At 49.7% G+C, this 19,410-nt stretch overlaps 7 protein-coding genes and 1 non-coding gene across 8 annotated transcripts; 4 read left to right on the top strand and 4 right to left on the bottom strand.

Annotated features, from left to right (window-relative positions):
* Positions 1-569: 569 nt before the first annotated feature.
* Positions 570-1,358, top strand: TRUGW13939_05179 (uncharacterized protein; the record flags this gene model as incomplete). The annotated part of the gene is made up of 1 exon (XM_035488343.1): positions 570-1,358. The coding sequence occupies one exon, from the start codon at positions 570-572 to the stop codon at positions 1,356-1,358; it is 789 nt and encodes a 262-aa protein (XP_035344236.1).
* Positions 1,359-1,625: 267 nt separating this feature from the next.
* On the bottom strand, positions 1,626-2,054 carry TRUGW13939_05178 (uncharacterized protein; the record flags this gene model as incomplete). The annotated part of the gene is made up of 2 exons (XM_035488342.1): positions 1,626-1,843; positions 1,928-2,054. 2 exons carry the CDS (start codon positions 2,052-2,054, stop codon positions 1,626-1,628), a joined length of 345 nt encoding a protein of 114 aa, XP_035344235.1.
* A 1,358-nt stretch (positions 2,055-3,412) lies between these two features.
* On the bottom strand, positions 3,413-4,128 carry TRUGW13939_05177 (uncharacterized protein; the record flags this gene model as incomplete). Its single annotated transcript, XM_035488341.1, has 2 exons — positions 3,413-3,736; positions 3,832-4,128. 2 exons carry the CDS (start codon positions 4,126-4,128, stop codon positions 3,413-3,415), a joined length of 621 nt encoding a protein of 206 aa, XP_035344234.1.
* A 1,717-nt stretch (positions 4,129-5,845) lies between these two features.
* On the bottom strand, positions 5,846-6,866 carry TRUGW13939_05176 (uncharacterized protein; the record flags this gene model as incomplete). Its single annotated transcript, XM_035488340.1, has 3 exons — positions 5,846-6,401; positions 6,442-6,655; positions 6,707-6,866. 3 exons carry the CDS (start codon positions 6,864-6,866, stop codon positions 5,846-5,848), a joined length of 930 nt encoding a protein of 309 aa, XP_035344233.1.
* Positions 6,867-7,413: 547 nt separating this feature from the next.
* Positions 7,414-9,577, top strand: TRUGW13939_05175 (uncharacterized protein; the record flags this gene model as incomplete). Its single annotated transcript, XM_035488339.1, has 7 exons — positions 7,414-7,531; positions 7,648-7,728; positions 7,788-7,995; positions 8,083-8,711; positions 8,758-8,819; positions 8,873-9,009; positions 9,058-9,577. 7 exons carry the CDS (start codon positions 7,414-7,416, stop codon positions 9,575-9,577), a joined length of 1,755 nt encoding a protein of 584 aa, XP_035344232.1.
* A 500-nt stretch (positions 9,578-10,077) lies between these two features.
* On the bottom strand, positions 10,078-15,092 carry TRUGW13939_05174 (uncharacterized protein; the record flags this gene model as incomplete). Its single annotated transcript, XM_035488338.1, has 8 exons — positions 10,078-10,656; positions 10,715-10,893; positions 10,954-11,040; positions 11,108-11,276; positions 11,844-11,964; positions 12,026-14,810; positions 14,862-14,947; positions 15,004-15,092. Coding segments are annotated over 8 exons (4,095 nt in total), but the record flags the coding sequence as incomplete, so codon positions are not given.
* Positions 15,093-16,078: 986 nt separating this feature from the next.
* Positions 16,079-18,559, top strand: TRUGW13939_05173 (uncharacterized protein; the record flags this gene model as incomplete). The annotated part of the gene is made up of 1 exon (XM_035488337.1): positions 16,079-18,559. One exon carries the CDS (start codon positions 16,079-16,081, stop codon positions 18,557-18,559), a length of 2,481 nt encoding a protein of 826 aa, XP_035344230.1.
* Positions 18,560-18,774: 215 nt separating this feature from the next.
* TRUGW13939_05172 lies at positions 18,775-18,882 on the top strand. Its single transcript has one exon. It is a non-coding gene; the product is annotated as a tRNA-Lys (tRNA).
* Positions 18,883-19,410: the final 528 nt, after the last annotated feature.

Genomic DNA, 19,410 nt, shown 5'->3' with positions numbered 1-19,410 from the left:
TGAAACAGACGCCTCTTGCGGTAGACGTCGATCGGGGGGTGGATTTGGCCGTGACAAGGCATGCAGGCAAGGGGTGTAAGAAGTGTGGTTGCTGGAAGTAGTTGTAGAAGATGCGGCGAGAATAGCCTAGGCTCTCACTTCCGTCCGGCTCCTGCTGCACCCGCGAATCGGGAGTCGGACCTGCCGCGCTTTCTCTCTGCTACATCATCATCAACATCATCACCATCCCATCTCGCTGCATCGGACTCACATTCCAGCACTGCTCGCTCGCTCCAGGCCAGTCGAATCTCATCGCATAACAACCGCATCGAGCCCCCATTCCTCAGCCACATTGCCAAGCCACAGCAGATCGCGGCAGCCTGGCAGCCTGGCAGCAGAGTCCATCCCCATCCGCCCTCGTTTCAGATCCAGACCAGCTTTAAACCAGGAACCAGAAGTCCTGTAGCATTCTCTTCAGCCCGGTCTAGATTTTCAGCATTCTTCGGTACGGCATCTCCGAACACTAGGTGCATCGGTTTTCTATTAGTACTACTATTGGTATCTGCACCAAGAACAACAAAACATCCAGCATGACCAATCCGTCTCAGCTGTTCCTCCTTGCAGACCACATCAAGCTGTCGCTTCTCGAACGGCAGCGGGCCATTTCGCTAGACTTGGAGCCAAATACACAAGACGGAGAGATTTCTCGGTCGCTCGAATCGTTACGTGATGGGCTCGAAGGGTTAGAGAATGACAGCAATCTGGACGCGGATGCGCAGGACCAGGTGACGAATCTTCGCAACCAGTACGGCGATCTGGCATCGCAATTCTACGGCGAAGACCGACCGACCGATACCACCAGGGTGCCCAACGATCCGTTGCTGGCGCCAGACTTTGCACACGCCACGCGCGGAACTAACCTGCAGCAACCGGTGCCCCAGCATCCCGTGTCCAAGTCGGTGCGGTTTACAGACGCAGATCCTGTCGATGAAGAACACGAGGCCAACCGAGCCGCCCTTCTCCGGCCATACCGAGACGAGCCGTCGCCCGATCAGGGCCTGGATGCCAGCGGGCTGAGCAACCAGCAGATCCACGAGCACCATCAGCAAGTCTTGCGTGAGCAGGATACTCATCTCGACTCGCTGGGCGAGTCGATTGGACGTCAACATCAACTGAGTATCCAGATCGGCGATGAGCTAGAGGGACAAGTTGCGCTGTTGGACGATGTCGACAATAACGTCGACCGGCATCAGGGCCGGATCGATACGGCTCGACGCCGCTTAGACAAGATCCGACGAAAGGCGGGGGATAACTGGAGTTTGATGACGATTGTGGGGTTGATTATTATCTTGGTTATTTTGATTGTTATTCTGAAGTAGTCTATTTTTTTTTTTCCTCGTGTTCGTGTTTTTATGAGTTTGGCGTTTGGGTGGGTGTTTATACTATCGTATCATCGAGATACCATACCACGCGCTCCTTAGTCTTTGATTGGTGAACATTGAATGAATGAGCAGTAAATAGACTTTGGGTTAATGTCTTCAATCTGCTATATACATTATACATTGACATTCACAAATCCATAGGTAGTCCTTCCTATATCCCCTTCAACGCAGTTTGAAGTTATTCATTTCTTGACATGATTCCGATTATTTTCCCCCCTTATTAACCTCAGTCTTCTTCTCCTTGACCTTGATCTCCTCCTGCAAATTTATATTTATGCCCGTCTCGCCGCGATCCGCTTTCACGCTAGCCTCGCTCTCGCTCGCCAGCTCGTTTTTCCAGCCTCCTTTGCCTTCTTTGGCATTGCGCAGGTTTTCGTTTTTGACGCTTTCGTATTCTTGGCTTATGTGTTCTTTGTCTCTGTCTTTTTTTTTTTTATCTGTTAGCACTGGTTTCTGCATGTATGGCATGATTGTTGAACATGTCGTATGGGGGGGGATTGACGTACTGGCATCGCCTTCTTTGAGGGCTTGGCGGATCGAAGAGGTTGAGAATGAAATGGACGAGGAACAGGTTGAGGAAGAAGAAGTTGCGAGGGGACGCAGGAGGGTGCGAGTGAGTGAGAGAGAAGGCATTTTGATATGTATCAATGTATCTTTTTAAAATTTGGGTGTTCACTCGATTCGTTGGGGTATGTCGTTCTGAGATATATATATCACTTGTAGAGAGAGAGAATGTTTCAATGTCGGAGTCAACCACTTCAACATCAACAACAATATTTATACAGTGATAAAAGGTATTTGAATTATTAGCTGACAACAGATTAATAATTCACAATCTCTTATAAAATAACTCGACAGAGCATCGCCATGAATCACTGGGTCGAAAGTGGGGCTGGGATCGATGACGTCAAAGCTACGATTGCTCCCGAGTTAACTAATAGTAATTAATATCATTACTGCTTGCGTGTCACAACTTAATAAGTTTGTTCTATTCGGACCCAGTCCAACAGTATCGACAAAGAAAACTAAAAACGATCGAACAGGATTATGCAACCAATACATGAAGGTAAAAAATCAAATATGACCATATATATTCGGTATATGAAACCCAGCAGTGAACTCCGCTCCACCTGGGCGTTTCTTTCAACCAGCCCATACATAGATCACCCCAACCGCCAATCCCAACCCAATGGATATACGCGTAGATAAAAAACATGAGAAGTGAAGTAACAACAAAATAAACAGCGAGGGCTGGTCCGGTGCCCAGATATCGAGACAAGATGCTGAAATAAAGAAATAATCACAACCCAACAATGCAGACATTCGTATCGTTTCCGTCTAGTCCCAAGGAAAATCGAAATCGCAAGAACCCATTCCAACCCCAACCAGTAATGGAAAAAAATAAAAACCAAGGTAAAATGAGAACATGACAAGAATAAAAAGGCGATAAAAAAAGAGTTATCGTAGCAAGTGGCATCCCACATTTCAAAAGTTGTCCAGACCCCCATGTCAAATATATTAAACAAAACTCCCACTGAGGCATGCGCTGTGATATTAAACATAATGGCAAGCACCACCGGGCTTTCTATACACCGTAGCAAAAAGTCGTGCACCAGGCCGATAAGAAAACGAGTTTTTGGTATATTTCCCTTCCGAAGATGAAATTTCAAAAATAGACACCGGTACCGAGTCGTAAAAAAAATAAATGTCGAAAATGCTCGCTGTCGCTGACAATCAGGAAAAAAGGTTTTTTTGACGTCTCGCTCTGAAAAAACCATCGCAGGTCTAAAAGAGAAGAAGATTTTCGTCGTCATCAAATAAAATATATACAATTGTCGATGCGGGTATTCCCCATCAGGTCCAAGGAAAACAAACCAACCCAGTACGATGCAGACGAAGCCAGCGACGGCGGGAAAATACGAGCAAAAAAAGAGACATGCCTCATGAAGGGATACTTGGATCCGGAACAACTTTCAAAAGGGGCGGGGGTTTTACCACCGTCGCTGGGCCTGCACCATACCTGGGTTGATGGAGGTAGGGGGACTGGACATGGTAGTGCCAGTCTGGGGGTTGATAATAGGAATGACTTTCCTCGCACGGGCAGCCGCAGGCTGCTGGAAGTGCATGGCATTAATATTATTGCTCATGGTGGCCGCGGCAACGTTGTTGACGTAGGATGTTGACGGGCCGGGAGAAAGAGAAATGCTTGGCGTCACCTGCTGGGCGGGCTGGATCTGGTGCTGCAAAGGGGATGAGTCTGGAGATCCGCTCGACAGAGACGATCGGTCCGAGACGGAGGAGTGGATTGAGTGTAGCTGGTCATGTAAGTCAGCATCGAATTACTTGAAAAGAACGCTTATTTGAGCGAACACGGCCTGTCGTTTGATCGACGGGGGTTGGGCCAACAAACATCGTCTTCTGTGAGCAGGTTGGGGCAGAACTCCAAGTCATCGTCCAGGTCAAACGAGCGACCAGCCTCGAAGCGCAGACGGAAAGCAGTCACGGTGGGAGCCTCGGCGAGTTCCCTCATGCTCTTGACGCCGCGGAACTGGCGCTGAGCGTTCTGCGAGGCCACTCGCGGAGCCCTCCGGCGACCGCCGTGGTGGTTGTTGGATTGCAGGTGAGCATTGACAGCATGGCTCTGCTGGTGGTGATGCTGTTGCTGGTGGTGCTGTTGGTGGTGACCGTAGAAGTATGTCGAGGCCATGGCTGCTGGTTGTTTGGCGGAACAAAACAAAGAGCGCAAAGAACAGAAGTTGGGTATGCACGAGTAGAGACAGAAGTTGAGACAAGGAAATTAAGTGAGTCGAGTTGGAAGCAAGTAGTGGAAGAAGGAGAAAGCAAGTAGAGATAGAGAGAGAGAGAGAGAGAGAGAGAGAGAGGTTGGTGGTGGTGGGTTGTGTGTGGGATGGAGGAAGAGTCGAAAATCGTCGATGGCGGGACAGAGCGAGGGTGGAAGGGAAAGCTAGTTAATTATTGGGTGTGTGGGCATGGATGGGCGTTGGGGCAGGAAAAGCGCAGCCAGCGTAAGCACCAGAACGAGCCAGAGGCAAAAAGCCTGCGGGGCCCACTGGTCCCACTGGGACGAGTGGGGAAGCTCCCCGTGGGTGGCCGAATGAGACGTGTCGCTGCAGCAAGGGCGGTGTCGCTGTTTGGCTTGTTACGGCAATACGGGGTGGCTTGCGTGGAGAGGGCGATCCGTATTGAGTACGCGCTTGTACGGAGATCCACCTTTATGAGACCATTGGCGCTGCCGACCCACATATGACAGCCAATCAGGATGTCAATCCGACAGACTAGCAGCCGATGCAGAAACGAGCCAGACGTCGGTGGTTCACTAGCGCGGCACTAGGCATCGTCGGATATGCAGCACAGCCAATGAGACAGCCAAAAAGAGCGGGCCCGAAAACAAAGTATGCCAATTATAGGCGGCGGTTGTGGTGCGCAGCATTTTAGGGGCGGCACTTATGACGTTTACCGACGTTGACTCGAGGCAGCCAAACAAACAGGTCTCTTTTGGGCCAGGTGCGCTAGGCCGCATGCGGCGACGGCTGCCTTGCTGGCTGCGGGCTCGCCAGAGGCTGGCAGAACATTCTATATGTTTGTATCGGCCCCTGAATCCCCCGATCAGAACCAGGCACGAACATCGCTAACAAATGCGACCGCTCTTTGGCGCTTTGGGCCTTTGCGGATTCGGCTTGGAGCCGGCTGCAGGTGGCTCTTGCCCACCGCCCAATCAATGACGTCTTGGCCTGCAGTAGAGCCACGCCCGATGCGACGACTCCATATTTGAGGACTGAGAAGTTAGACCCTGCCCTGCCACCGTCTCAGCCTCGTAGGATCGTTTCTACTAGTACGTACTACGACTATTGCATGTTGTGCTATGCGGTGGCAAATTTCATCCCTTGCCGCCTGCGTCACGTGGACACCGCAGGATCTTCCGTCTCCGATCGGACCTGCCTTTGAGTCTTGACATTTGCCGCTGACTCACAGCCTTAAGCGGGCCCCGTCATGTGCCCGCCCGCGCAGCCCATTGGCTGGCTGCCTCACCGCCCCGCCAGGGCTGGCAGGTGACCACGAAAAGCCTGGAACAAGCCACCGCTATTCCTATCAGGGTCTAGTACGTAAATCCTAGCGGGTGCGCTAGCCCAATTTAGAATTCCAGCTGAAGGAAGCTTTTTTCTTTTTATACTGTGCGTGTTATGCAGTGTTATGCCGTAGCTGTAAATATCATATATGCAGATGATTGATCAGTACTCTGCGAGTCAGAACTGGGCGCTCTTTCGTGTCATTCGCCGAGTCTATTAATATTCACTAGCCAGTTTCACGCAGTTGATCCTAATTTATATTACTAGTAATGCATACTGCGAATAGTTTATTTGTATACATGTGTGTGTACACCACTGCATGGGTGACAGTCGACCTCATTTGTCCATGCTCTTGGTCTTCATCATCCGCGTGATGACTTCCTTGACCTGCTGTAGATTAAACCCCTCCATCAGCTCGTACAGCGAGACCATCTCCTGCGTACACTCAATGACCGCCCTGATATCGACCTCGCTTTCAGCAAGCCAGTTGACAACCTTTTGAATCCGTGGATCCGGCCGCCCTGTGCCCTGTCTATCGGCCCCGAGCGCCGACATGGCAGCTCCCATGCCGCCCTCTCGCAGCGAAGTCGCAATCGAGGGGTTCATCGACATGTGGGAGCCGCGCTGACTGTTGCTAAACAGCACCGCCAGGAGAACCGCCGTGACTCCGATGACGTGCGGTGGATACAAAAGCGGGAGGTCGGTTTGATAATGATCGCTAATAAGATTCGACGCCTGGTTGGCTTCGTCCACGGACAATTCGAGTTCTGTGCTCAGTTCCGATACAGTGCGGTACGGGTGGTGCACAATCAGCTGGGAGCTCATTTCTGAGATCAGATAGAACTCGCATTCTCCGATTTTGGCCGGGTCGTTGGCAACAAACTCTGATCGTCTAATTAGTATCTGATTGAGTGGATAATAATATCATCAACTTGCCTGGCCAGAATTGCCGTGCTTCTGCGGCAATAAACCGAATGTGCTGGGGACATTCCTCCATCTTGCACGCGAGGTAAAAGGCCGTGACCATGACAAGATACGGGTTTGTCTGTCGGAAATCAACCTTGGTGTAGAAGCGTTTGATGTACACTTGAGCCGTAGCAACGGCCTGTTGTCGTGAATTCATGCGTTTCGCGAGCCGGCAGATCTCTGTTACGTCTTAGCGTGTAGCCGTGAATTTGTTTCAAAAGTATAACCAACGGTCTTTAAAATATATATTGATAATCCTCATATCTGGCAGCTGCACCTGGTGGCTGCTGTCCTTGTCTCTTGCCCACAGGCTTTCTCGGATCTCTGCCAGGCGCTCTCGCGTGAACATCCAGTGTCGACGCTGAGTCGACACCCAGTAGTTTGCGGCCATGATGCAGTTCACACAACATTGAAGCAGCCCACGAGGGGGCAATATTCCTGACTGGCTGCTTGTTTCTGGGGTAGCATGCTATCAGGCCATCATGGCAGAGCACGGGTTGATATCAAGATTTTATGCTGTCTACTGGCACCTGCGGGAACAGGAAAATGCACGGTTCTAAAATAGCATTAGCCACAAAGCCCTCTTCCCGATGCCGGCCCTCATTGACCGACCTCTCGAGGGACGAGCGAGAACAATTACCTGTGATCTTTGTCGTGTCTCTCTGATGGAACGTTGTCGCCAGAGTCCGGCTGATGACCATGGCTGATTGGCTGATTGGCTGCTTGGCCCGATACGGCCCGACTGCCAGCGATCTCCGCTCTTGCCTGCACAACTGACTGAGACCTGACTGCAAGCTCTAACCGTGACCTTCACTTCCACGACAACTCGCAATTCTCGCGCTTAGCACTCCAATGCATTGCTGCATCGCAGCCTCTGTCGCACTCTAGGGATAGGATGGTTGCGCCGCTCCGATAGCAATTTTTTTCCGCCTGCGAACATGGGGCCCGTCGAGACCCCCGAAAGGGTCGACAAATTATGGGAAACTATAGATACCCGCAAGCAGGGATATGTGGACTACAATGGCTTGAAAAGGGGCCTGAAGAAGATGGACCACCGTGAGCACCGAATCGATTTCTCTCTGCGTGTTGTTCTGCGCGCGTTGCTGGCCGGAATGATGAATCGCGTGCCCCTCCTGGGACCAAGACTGATTGTTGTTGTTGCTCGCCTTTAGCCCTTAAAAATGCAGACTCGATGCTGCACCAGGTATTCAAAACCGTCGACACGAGCGGTGACGGTCGCATACAATACAATGGTAAGCGGGCTAGACGGCTTTACTATCCGATTGACACCTAACCGGCCCGGTTGTCCTAGAATTCCGCGACTTCGTTTACCACGCCGATGACGCTTTATGGGAGCTTTTCCAGAGTATAGACCGAGATCACAATGGGCAGCTTGATAGGAATGAGTTGAAAGAGGCCTTTTCCAAGGCTGGGATCACGGTGTCGAACTCTACGCTCGACGAATTCCTCGAACAAATGGACCAAAACAATGACGGCGTCATCAGCTATACTGAATGGAGGTACGCATGCGCCCCGCCATTCAGCATGAATACACAATGCCAGCCTATTTCCTATTGTAAGACATTGCTAACCAACCACCGGTCCAGGGACTTTCTACTCTTCCTGCCCACAGACACGGCCAGCCTACGGACTGTTCTCTCGTACTACACAGCAACGGGAAATCTAAACCCGGAGGGAGATGTCGACATCAATGAAACTCTACAGGGTTTAGGTACTGAAATCCCGACTCTCTACCACTTCCTCCATTCCCTGGCGAACATACTCTACCATCTCTGTCAAGCCTCTATCTCGAGACTCAGCGCTGCTCCATTCAACCTGGTGGCTGTTGCATATGCCGAGACGTCCAGTGCCGAGCCAGCCTCCGATCCGGAATTGCTCGTGTTAGACGCTGACCTTGAGCTTGAGTGGCTGCCTGTTCCTCAGACTGTAGCTATGTGGATGTCGGTGCACTCTTTTGAACTGAAGTTGACGGACCTCTTCCCCCACCTAGGTTACTTCATCGCCGGTGGAGTCGCTGGCGCCGTCTCACGGACAGCCACTGCGCCCCTCGACCGTCTGAAAGTCTATCTCATTGCCCAGACTGGCGTCCGCGAAGAAGCTGTCCGTGCGGCCAAAAAGGGTGCTCCCCTGAGCGCTGTCGGAAGGGGGCTTAAGAGCTTGGCCGATGCAACCCAGGAGCTGTGGCGTGCTGGAGGCATCCGCAGTCTTTTTGCAGGTTGGTGAATCCGTGTCGTTTTCTGGGGCATGCTGACATTGCCTAGGTAATGGGTTGAACGTTGTCAAGATCATGCCAGAATCTGCCATCAAGTTTGGCGCATATGAAGTGAGTTATTTTTTAACCCAACATTAATTTTGTGGAGTTGCTGATTAGTGTAGTCTTCAAAACGTGCATTCGCTCGTCTCGAAGGACACAATGACCCGAAACAAATAAGACCAACCTCGCAGTTTTTATCTGGTGGGCTTGGTGGCATGGTGGCCCAGTGTTTTGTTTACCCGGTCGATACATTGAAATTGTGAGTCTAGTAACAGCATTCAACAGTTCTCATTCTAACGAGTCTCAGCCGCATGCAATGTGAAATTGTAGAAGGAGGAATTCAAGGAAACAAACTCATTGCAGAGACTGCTCGAAAAATGTGGCAAAGCACTGGCGGTCTTGCATTCTTTCGTGGTCTGCCTCTGGGCCTCATTGGCATGTTTCCCTATGCGGCCATCGATCTGTCCACATTTGAATATTTGAAATCAAGACTCCTTGCGCGCAAAGCTCGCTTGAATAAGTGCCACGAGGACGATGTACCGCTGAGTAATTTTGCAACCGGAGCTATCGGGGCTTTTAGTGGTGCTTTAGGCGCCTCCTTTGTCTATCCACTCAACGTGTTGCGAACACGACTCCAAGCCCAGGGCACAGTTTTGCACCCGGCTACTTACGACGGAATACTCGACGTTGTCCGCACAACGTATCGAACCGAAGGACTTCGAGGGTTCTACAAGGGCATCACACCCAACATGCTCAAAGTAGCACCGGCGGTTTCGATCAGTTACGTTGTCTATGAAAACTCGAAACGTGCTCTCGATTTGAAATGATTGCGCGCCGCCATTTCCCACTACATCACCATCACATCACTGCGAGACATTTTGTTTCTTATATACCCAATCATAATGTCGGTTTTTTGAGGAGAAATCTGGTTGCTCTCTACCAGTTACATATAGCTCATATTTTTTCTCACATATTTAGCTGGCTTGTAGACTGTTGACTACTGCTATCAACGTCACTTGACCTCACTCATGCCTCTAGATTTTGACTCACACCCTCATTTTTTCCTTCTCTTTTTCAATCTGCATGCATGGCCGAGGCGTTTTTTTTCTTTCTTGTCTGATCCCATGCTCTTTTGTACACTGTTGTTAGATAACCAGGTGGTGAAGCGGGGAGGGAACCCGATGTGATTAGAAATAGACAAGGGGCTGAACAGTGTAGACGCTGTTTCTTATATTTGCGTACATTTATGAACTGGAATAAACTCATGTCACATTTGTCCAATTTAAGTACCTAACGTAGTACAGACCGAAAAAAAAAGCTCTTTTGGCTACTTCCCCACCGCATTAACCTCCTTATCCTTTGGCAAAATATCCGGCACGGGCCCCAACGGGGTAATCCCAAACTGATTAATGTGCGTATGCGATTTTGTATAGTGTTTCTTGATATGCTCAAACTGCGTGGTCTCCCTGAACGCAGGCACATCCCAGTACAAATGGCGCAACCACTTGTGAATCGCCGGATACCCCGATCGAATATCGCGCAGATTTGTCTTGAAATGCTGCACGTACACCGCGTCGAAGCGGATGATGGTTGTAAACAGGCGGATATCAGCTTCAGTGATGCCGTCGCTAAAATACGTTGGGCTGCTGCTGCTGGCAGCACGAGACGCCAGGTGTGTTTCGATCTTGTCGAGTGCGGCAAACAGCGCCGTCACGGCCTTTTCGTATGCTTCTTGGGTGGTTGCGAAGCCGGATTTGTACACGCCGTTGTTGACGTCGTTGTAGATCCAGTCGTTGGATGCTTCAATCTCGGACCGCAGCGCGGCGGGGAAGAGGTCGAGTTTTTGGTATTTTTCGGGTAGCAGGCTGTCGAATTCGTAGTAGAACATGCGAATTATTTCTGAGCTCTGTGTGTTTCGCCTTAGCAAATTTATGCAACATGTATAATAGGGGGATAGGACTAACCTCGTTGCTGACGATGCGCTTGCTCTTGGTATCGTACAGAGTCGGCACAGTAAACCGTCCTGTATACTCTGGGTCAACAGCAAAGTAAATGTCGCGGAGATGCGTGTATCCAGGATGCAGAGGGTCCGGATGCACATCTTCGCCTGGGAGGTTTTCGTCCGCTGTGACAAAGCGCCATCCTATCTCTCTTTTTTTCAGTATGTATTCATCTAGACAAAAGGTTGAGAATCTACACATACCTTTCTCGCCCATTTGCCAGTGCACCGAGGTAACAGCAATAAAATCCTCCAATCCCTTGAGCTTCCGCGTAATCAAGGTACGATGAGCTATCAAGAAACTTTTAGCCCATATATATATATATATTTTAATTTAAAAAAAAAGACTGAAACATACCCCATGGACACGCATACGACACATACAAATGATACCGACCCTTTTCCGGCGGAAACTCTGCGCCAGGCTCGCGCGAGATGAAGTTGCGAAACTGCGAGGCGCCGCGCTTGAATTCGCCGGACTTGTCGTTGCGCGCGACCCAGTCGGTGATGGAGCGTTTGTTTCCAGTCTGTGTGATAATATTACATTTGAGTCAGCCTGATACTCTTAGAGCATTGGCAATAGGGTTGGTTTTGAGGATCGTCGGTTACCTACCGACATGGTTCTTGTGAATATTGACAGTGTTGTGCGTGGTTGCTTGCTCGAGATGTTGAAGACAGTTCTTAGTTGCAAGGAGAATGACAATGATAGTGATAGAGGCATGGACTCGCTTTATATCACTGGATTTAATAGTTGACGAGAGGTCAATTGATCAATGATGTGATATCCGAGCCGCATCGAGGAGGGGCAGCTGGCCAATGACGTATGGGCCGCTGCTTACGGCGGATTATCAATCCACTACAAATACATTCTAAGTTTGCTGCAACTTACCACTCTTCAACCTCTAAATGTTAAAAACGGATCTACGGATATGCACAATTTGTAAGCTCGTGCCAAGACATCTTCGCTCTATATTTTCATATCACGCAATAGCAAAAAAAACACAAACATCAAAAACTGCTAGTTCTGTCATAACATCAATTGATCTCGTTTATACCGTCCTTAGCAAACTCTTTTTTGGGGACTACAATTTGACCATCACATATGGAATCTCGACATCTTCCTCGGTCTGATCCTCCGCGGTGACCTCGAATATGACGTTCTTCTGGTGCTCGGGAACTGGTTTTTTACTGATGTGCTCTATTAATTTGGTCATCCTAGATATAATTGTTAGCAATAACCCAATAAATAATACAAAAAAAAAAAAAAAAAACATACTTCAGCGGCAGGCGGTCCTTGAGTTTTGAAGGCGGGTAGAAGCTGGCGTAGAGCAGACTGACTCCAGAGCTGACCATGGTCACATCCAGACCAAGGTCGGAGAAGTGCTTCAAAAAGTCCTGCAGCGGAATGTCGTCCACCTCAAATCGGTCCCAAAGCTTGTCAATCGTAATCTCGCCATTCTTGCCCTGGTATGTGCCCTTGGGGCTTGCGATCGGTTCACTGAACCCAAAGAACGGAAGTGCCAAGTTGATAAAGCCATTCTTATATTGCTCGATATCCTTCTTGCCATCAATGATCTTGTACAGTTCGAGAACGACCAGTCCAGTAACAAGGGCAGTGGTTGTTGCAATCGCAGGAATGATCTTTCCAGCAATAAACTTGGTCTTGTGTCGATCCGCTTGTGGGATCTCGTAGTTCTCTGCACGCAAGTTACTGGCCGCAGTGATAAAGTCGATGTGGAAGTTGGTGTCATCATCCTTTTCGAACTCCACGGGGACAAGACGGAATCCAGCCAAGGACTTTGGTAACGGCAACGAGTCCACGAGGTTCTGAATCTCTTCGCCATCGTTGAGTGAAGATCCCGACGGCTGAGCATTTGGATCGGGCTCGTTGTCATCAGCCTGGATCTTCACGCTGGAACTAGGTGTGAATTCCGGGATGATCATGTTATCCACCACTTTCCTGACGTAATCCTTGTCATTGGTGGGGGCCTTGATGCCGTAGTTGAACGCATGCAGGTTGGCCGCGGCAATAATAAAAGACAAATGGGTAGCACTGGAACTGTCAAATTTAAGAGGAGTCGGAGCACGCTTAGGACCGGACCAGAATAATTGACCCGAGGAGGTTGTGGAGTCGCGTGGAAAGTTGTAAAGCAACTGTTGGATCGCATTATTGTACTGAGACTCGAATTGATTGCGAGCCCAGACAATGCAGTCATCGAAGCTTAGAGGCTTGTCCGTAACCAAGAAATCCCGCAAATGTTCGAGCGTCTGCTTTTCGTTGCCTGCCTGCTTCAGGGTCTGCTCTATGTAGTTTGTCTCTGAGAGGTAACGGTTGACAGCCTCCGGAGGGCCAACAAAGTACGTCTGGAACAAGTCGCGAGCCCAGGCGATCGTGTGTTCAATGCGGTTGGGGAAACTCTTCAAAGTGCACATGGGGAACGATTTCTCAGGTGGGTCCTGAGAACTAGAGTATGATTCCGTAATGTGAGGCAGGACCACCTGCGTGTTGCCCTTGGTGCCCAGTGTTCCACTCTCAAGTAGAGGCTTGCGGAAAAAGACACAACGGCGGTCGACGTAGGTTCTAGCATCAACATTGTCCAATGCGTTGGTCACAAGATCCAATCCATCCCAGAAATCTTCGTTGAAAATATGCTCCGTATCAGCACCCACACGGTCTCGAAGTGTAATTATTTTGTTGTTCAGTTCCGGATTCATTGTTTGAACGGCAGCAGAAGCGCAGTCACTCTTGAGCTTGCCAACATCCTTAGGGCGGAACAAGAATTGACGGTTAAGATTGCTCTTCTCGATCTGATCCATATCGGTCACTCGAATCTGGCCCTTTGGTCCAACTCCAAGACCAATCATCGCCCAGTTCTTGAGCATTTCACAACCGATGGCACCTGCTCCGACCAAAAATGTGTTGAGGTTGCTAATCTTGTCCTGGAACTCCTTCCCAAAGACGGCAATCTGGCCATCGTAACGAGTGCCAAGGGGCTTGCAGGTTTCCTCCGAGCGGGTAACAGATTCAGGCAAAGACTCCAAGGAATCAAAGTACAGCCACTGGACAACAGGGTGGAATTTTCCAGAGACACCCTTTAGCACTTCTTGAGCCGCAAGTCCACCGAAGAAAGCAGCAAGTGGGTTGAGATCTCCCTGCGCCTGGTAGCTGAGTTCCTTGATGAGCTTGTCGTCCAGCTCAACTGTCTCCTCACCTTGGCCGGCCAAATCTTTAGCAATTTTAAGAACTTCATCGGCATCGGCTTCGTGATGAGGACGAGGGAATTGGCCACCATGAGCCTCAGCAAAGTGGTGGAGAGCCTGTACACCGACGTGCAATTGTTGAGGACGGTCAAACTTGGCAAAATCGGAAATAAGAAGTTCTGGTTTCTTGATCTGCTCTTGCAGCGGCTGGAAGTCGAGGAATTTTGGCATCTTAACTTGATTGAAGAGGCCTCCGCCTTGGTACTTGCCGAGTCCAGAAACATCCCCGATAGAAAATGAATAGGGGCCTTTGACGGTCACCTTGCGAGGATCAGCGTTGTTAAGGCCTTCCATTCCCTTGATCTCAGTGAATGTGACATAGTCACCGTCTTCCAGACCATGTCGGCTTTCGTCCAAGGCAGAGACGAGCCCAGTGTCATCAATATCGGCCACAATACCACTAACGGGATCTTCACCAGAGGCGTCACCGACGGTGAAGTTCTTGCCGAAATCATTGAAAATATATCCAAACAGACCGAATGTATCCGCAACGACAACGTATATTCCATTGTTGTGACAGAATTCTGCAATCACAAGTTGGTCTTTGAGTGGCGTATTGGTGAGAACGACGACTTGGAAGCGTTTAAGCTGGGATAGGTCGGCTGTGAGACTATCTGACTCAAAAGGCGAAATAGGGACATATGAGTTGAGTTCAGAGACGCGGGGTGCCGTGACGTCTACACGGCGCTTGCCAACATCTTGTGGCTGGAGGAAGAACTGTGAGGATAGGTCGGCGATGGCGACAGGGTTTGGGTCGAACAAGGTGAGCGATTTAACACCTGCAAGGGCAATGTTCTTGGCTTTACAATTGTTAGATCAGGTCATTCTTTCCCAAGGGTTGAAGTATTTACCGATTTCGACACCAAGACCCTTCAGACCAGCAACGAGGACGTTTGACGATCCCATGCGCTTCATGGCTTCATGTCCGAGGACATATCTAGAATTATAGCGTTAGGCAAAGTATAGTGGCGAAACAAAGTTAATAGTGCTCACAGTTGCCGGCTGTAAAGAGACTCGTCAATTTCCCCATGCTTGATCAACTCCACGGTCTCCTGGGCGTTGTCGAGCTGCATTTTGGCGTCCTAGAGACAGATGGTGAATTAGTTTTTGATCAGAAATAGCTTCCACAACAGCTGTTCGACCCAACGGGAAAAATGCCTGGTTGTACAGTGTGTTTTATGCTCGTGGGGTCGGGTGTTGCTGGCGGAAGTGGCTTAGAAATCACCTACCGTCATGATCTTCTTGTCCACCCAGGTAACTTCGTGGTCTGTGGAGGCTTTTCGCTTTCTGGGCGATGAAGTGTCAGGAATATCAACGTGTGAATGAATGTTGAACGACTCTCGAGCGAAAACCCTGCGTATGAGCAAGGCTTTCCACTATAAAAAACACACGGTAAAGTCCGCTGGAGCTCGTGGTTCCTGCAGAAACGGAGAGAAGAAGCGGGTGAGAGCGAAGGTAAGAGAAGGGAGCGCACCGAGCCCGATCTAATACAAAGCAAAGAGGCGCGATAGAATAAGCAGGTCAGAATAGCAGATTGTGAGATGGTAAGTTCTGGAAGAGAATTAAGAAGAAGAAGAAGACGAAGTGATGAAGCAAGGCAAGCACTAAGTGAGGGACCGCCGGCCGATGACGTTCCTCATTGGGTCGACCGCACTGCCCCGCTTTCTGCCTGAGGCAGCGGCGGCAGCTGTTCCCCGCCAAACACTCACGAGGCGAGCTGGAGATGACTCTGTGAGAATAATTACCGAAGAATGGATCGCTGTGCTCGACAAGTCGAATGCCTTCCGCCCGTTGTGTGCGCATTTAGGCTCGAGCTGTGAATAACATCGTTGGCCTGGGCAACGCTTTCCCTTCTTTCCCTTCCGCTCGCCGCGGGTCGCGTCACCGACAACACGGACGACAGCTCAGCAACACGCGATTCTATGTTTTGGCGACAACAGACAGGCTATACGGTGGAATGACTCGTTGAAATACTTGTATCGACCGCCATTGGCAGCAATCCCCTAGAGCACGAGGCCCAAAGCCAGCGGCACTGGGTAAATGGGTATGCCAACGATCAGCAACCAAGATGCTTCATGAAATTCTCCTTTCCCTCTCTGGACAGCCTTCGCCTCTTCTGGACCCGGAACTCGAGTTAAATGGCGCGTCTTCGAGATCATTTCCCCTGCTGTCTCCGCCAGAGAAAGAGCTGCTAGGATCTCTCGCTCGGCTGAGTCGCCTCCATACCCTCCTGCGCGCCCACACGGCTCGAATATCTTCTTCGCATCATTCCACTATATGCCGTGCCGTATCGACTGCCATATCAACGGAACACCTGAGGAAGTTTCAAAATCAGATACTCGAGGTAGAAAAAGCCGTGTTGGGCAAGGATAGTGGCTACGTGGGTGGGTATGGCATCGTGCCGTTATCTACCATTGTGCTGGAGTTCGCACCATGGACGCGAAGACTAGAGTGGCTTTGGGAAGTAGCCCAGCTCATACTTCCAGAATCCGCCTCGAACGATCCGGCGTCAACAAACACATGCAGCGGGGCAAGCCTCATCGATTATCTTCGCGCCGAGTCGCATACGGGTTACTTGGACCTCCAAGAGATTGCGCTGCAGTTGATCAGGGCTGCCGAGAAAGCGTGGATGAGACAATTATCAATGTGGCTACTGTATGGGGAACTACCGACTTCTGGAAAGGATGACTTCTTCGTCCAAGTGGCCGAAGCCGAGTTCGAGGACGACGAAAATGGTTCAGTCAAGGGACGCGTGGAATTTGCTTTACATGTGGAACTGCTTCCCAAATTCGTCTCGACGGCAACTGCATCGTCAATTCTTTTCATTGGCAAGTCCTTGAATCACATAAGGAGCCGCCGGAATCGGTCGACAGTCGACAGCGCATCCGGCTCTGTTACAGGAATTACTCTGGAAGCAGACCACATTACCCATCTCTCTTCTCTGAGCTCGCCAATCTCGACGTCGGCACTTTCTAGTGCAGTGACGGCGATCCGACTTTCAGTCTCGCAGACGTCGCTGTCGAAACTTTTGCCGTTGCCCAAGATCGTCGAGATGCTCTCTTTGATACATGACTTTCTCCTTCTTAAACGTGGAGAATTCGCAATGGCACTGGTGTCAAATGCAGATGCCAGACTTGCAACTCGCAATCAACGACCAGGGCATGGTTCTGGTGGTGGATTAGATAGTATGATTATCAAGGAGGGCGAGGTCTCGGCTGTTCTGGCTCAGACATGGACAGAGCTTTATGCCCTGCAAGGCGAGGAAGCTGCGGTCGACGAGGAGCTAGACCTTGCACGAGACTTGTTGAGCCTATCTATTCAACCTAACAAAAAGAGCGGTCGCACCATGACCCCTTCGCGGGACGCAGTGAATACCAACATGGCAGCTGAAATTTCCTCGGTTTCTTTTGATGACCTATTGCTTCCTACTGCCACTTTCCTTTCGCTGAAAATTCAGCCGCCTATTGATCTTTTCCTGTCGAGTTCGGACATGTCGATTTACACGATTATCCACTCGTACCTTCTCGGTATTCGTCGCGCCCAGATCCGGTTGAGTAATTTATGGAAACACACTGCAATGCGCCGTATACACCCAACACCTTGGGGTCCGCCGCGGAGTAACGGTCGAGGAGGCGAGTTTCGCTTGAAGGCGCAGCGACAGAGGCACAATGCACGGACTATACAGATGCGGCCGATATGGGCCACTACGAGCGCATCGATATTTGTGCTTTCAGAACTCGGAGGCTACTTGCAAGGCGAGGTCATACAAGAATCATGGCAACACTTTCAGCACTGGCTAGAAGGAGAGGTAACAGGATTAGGTACGGGCTCGCGACCTGCATCTCGGCCAGTGTCTCGACCAGGAACGGCATCAGCAGCAAAGCATGCCTCTCACAAACCAGGCTTGCGTCAGTTAATTTCTCAGCAAGGACAACCGCTCCTGTCACAACCACAACCACAACCACAACCACAACAACAACAACAACAACAACAACAACAACAACAACAACATCATGACCCCGAATCCATAACCGTCGCTCATCGACGGTACCTCTCGTCCTTGGTCCAATTCCTTTTCCTCACCGAAGTTCCTTTCACCAGCGCTCTCCGCTCCTTTTTAACAAGCATAGACCACCTGGTCGCTACCATCTCTCGCTTAGAAACAGTCCAGCGTAACCTCGATCTCGAAGCAGACGAAGGCGTCGTCGACGCTCTAGCGGACTACGCACAGGAAGAGCATTCGCTATGGAGCGAGTTGCGCGACGCACGCGAGTCTGCCGAGACCGGTATCAAGGAGATCGTCTCTCGCCTCCGCGATATAGACGATAGTCGCTCTGGAGAAGGCAGGAAGATGTTTGACCTGTCCTCTTCAGCAACAGCAACAGCCACCACTACCACCACCGCCGGGTCCGCCGAAGCTCGGGATGAGTACATCCCGCGAAAAGCAGCGGGCGTGGATCGCCTGCTGATGAAGCTGGACTTTGCAGGTCTGAATTACAGTGGTAATGGGAATGGAGAGGAGGACTTGGTGGATGATGATAATGATTGAAATTGCCTCGATATAAGTTCGGGGTTTATCCTTTTTTTTATAATAGCCACGAAATATTATACCCATATGTACTCAACTCTACCAACTCAATCTCCATAATGACCTAAAGATTTTACATGCTATCACTCACTATATGAATTTAGTACTTCCCGACTGATCTGATAAGAGTTACGCCCGCTCAACTATCGCATTTCGGACGAGAAACACTCAACCAAGCCTGGTTAACTCAATTGGCAGAGTGTCAGACTCTTATCATCTCCAAGATAAATTCTGAAAGATACAAAGTTATCTGAAAGCTGCGGGTTCGACCCCCGCATCGGGCTTTAATTTTTGTTACTTGTTTTGTTGAAAGAAAAAAAAAAAAATCAAATTTTTTTTTATATGAAGTCGTAATTGGTGCGGGCGGGATTTGGTGATGCGGGTGGATATGACGTGGGGCCTAAATCTTTTTTTTTTTTTCTTTCCCACTCACATAGCGCATGTTGAATTTTTAGAATGATGGGGAGTTTATCTGAGGATTATAATATTCATTATCGACTATGTCCAAGCTGGAAAAAAGGAAGAAAAAAAATAATTTAGCCATGAAATCTATGCCTCCCTCGTTGGTGAAGAAACAACAGCCAACCAGCCAAAAGGAAATGAAATTACAATGCCCTGAGAACATGGCGTATAAACCAAGATCTATTGAGTTATCTCGACTTATTTTATGACCTGTTCTTTTCAAAAATCTCTTGGCCTCCTCTTGTCGCTGATTTCGTATTGTAGCTCGGCCTAAAAACTGATATAAAAACTGATATAACCAAAAACACGGTCTAGACTACCATGTACTGCTTGCTCGTTCAGCTCGTCAA

This window comes from Talaromyces rugulosus, chromosome III (assembly GCF_013368755.1).
Source record: "Talaromyces rugulosus chromosome III, complete sequence".
NCBI lineage: Eukaryota > Fungi > Ascomycota > Eurotiomycetes > Eurotiales > Trichocomaceae > Talaromyces > Talaromyces rugulosus.
The sequence above is the reverse complement of the archived record's forward strand: the minus strand, read 5'-3'. Positions and strand labels throughout refer to the sequence as shown.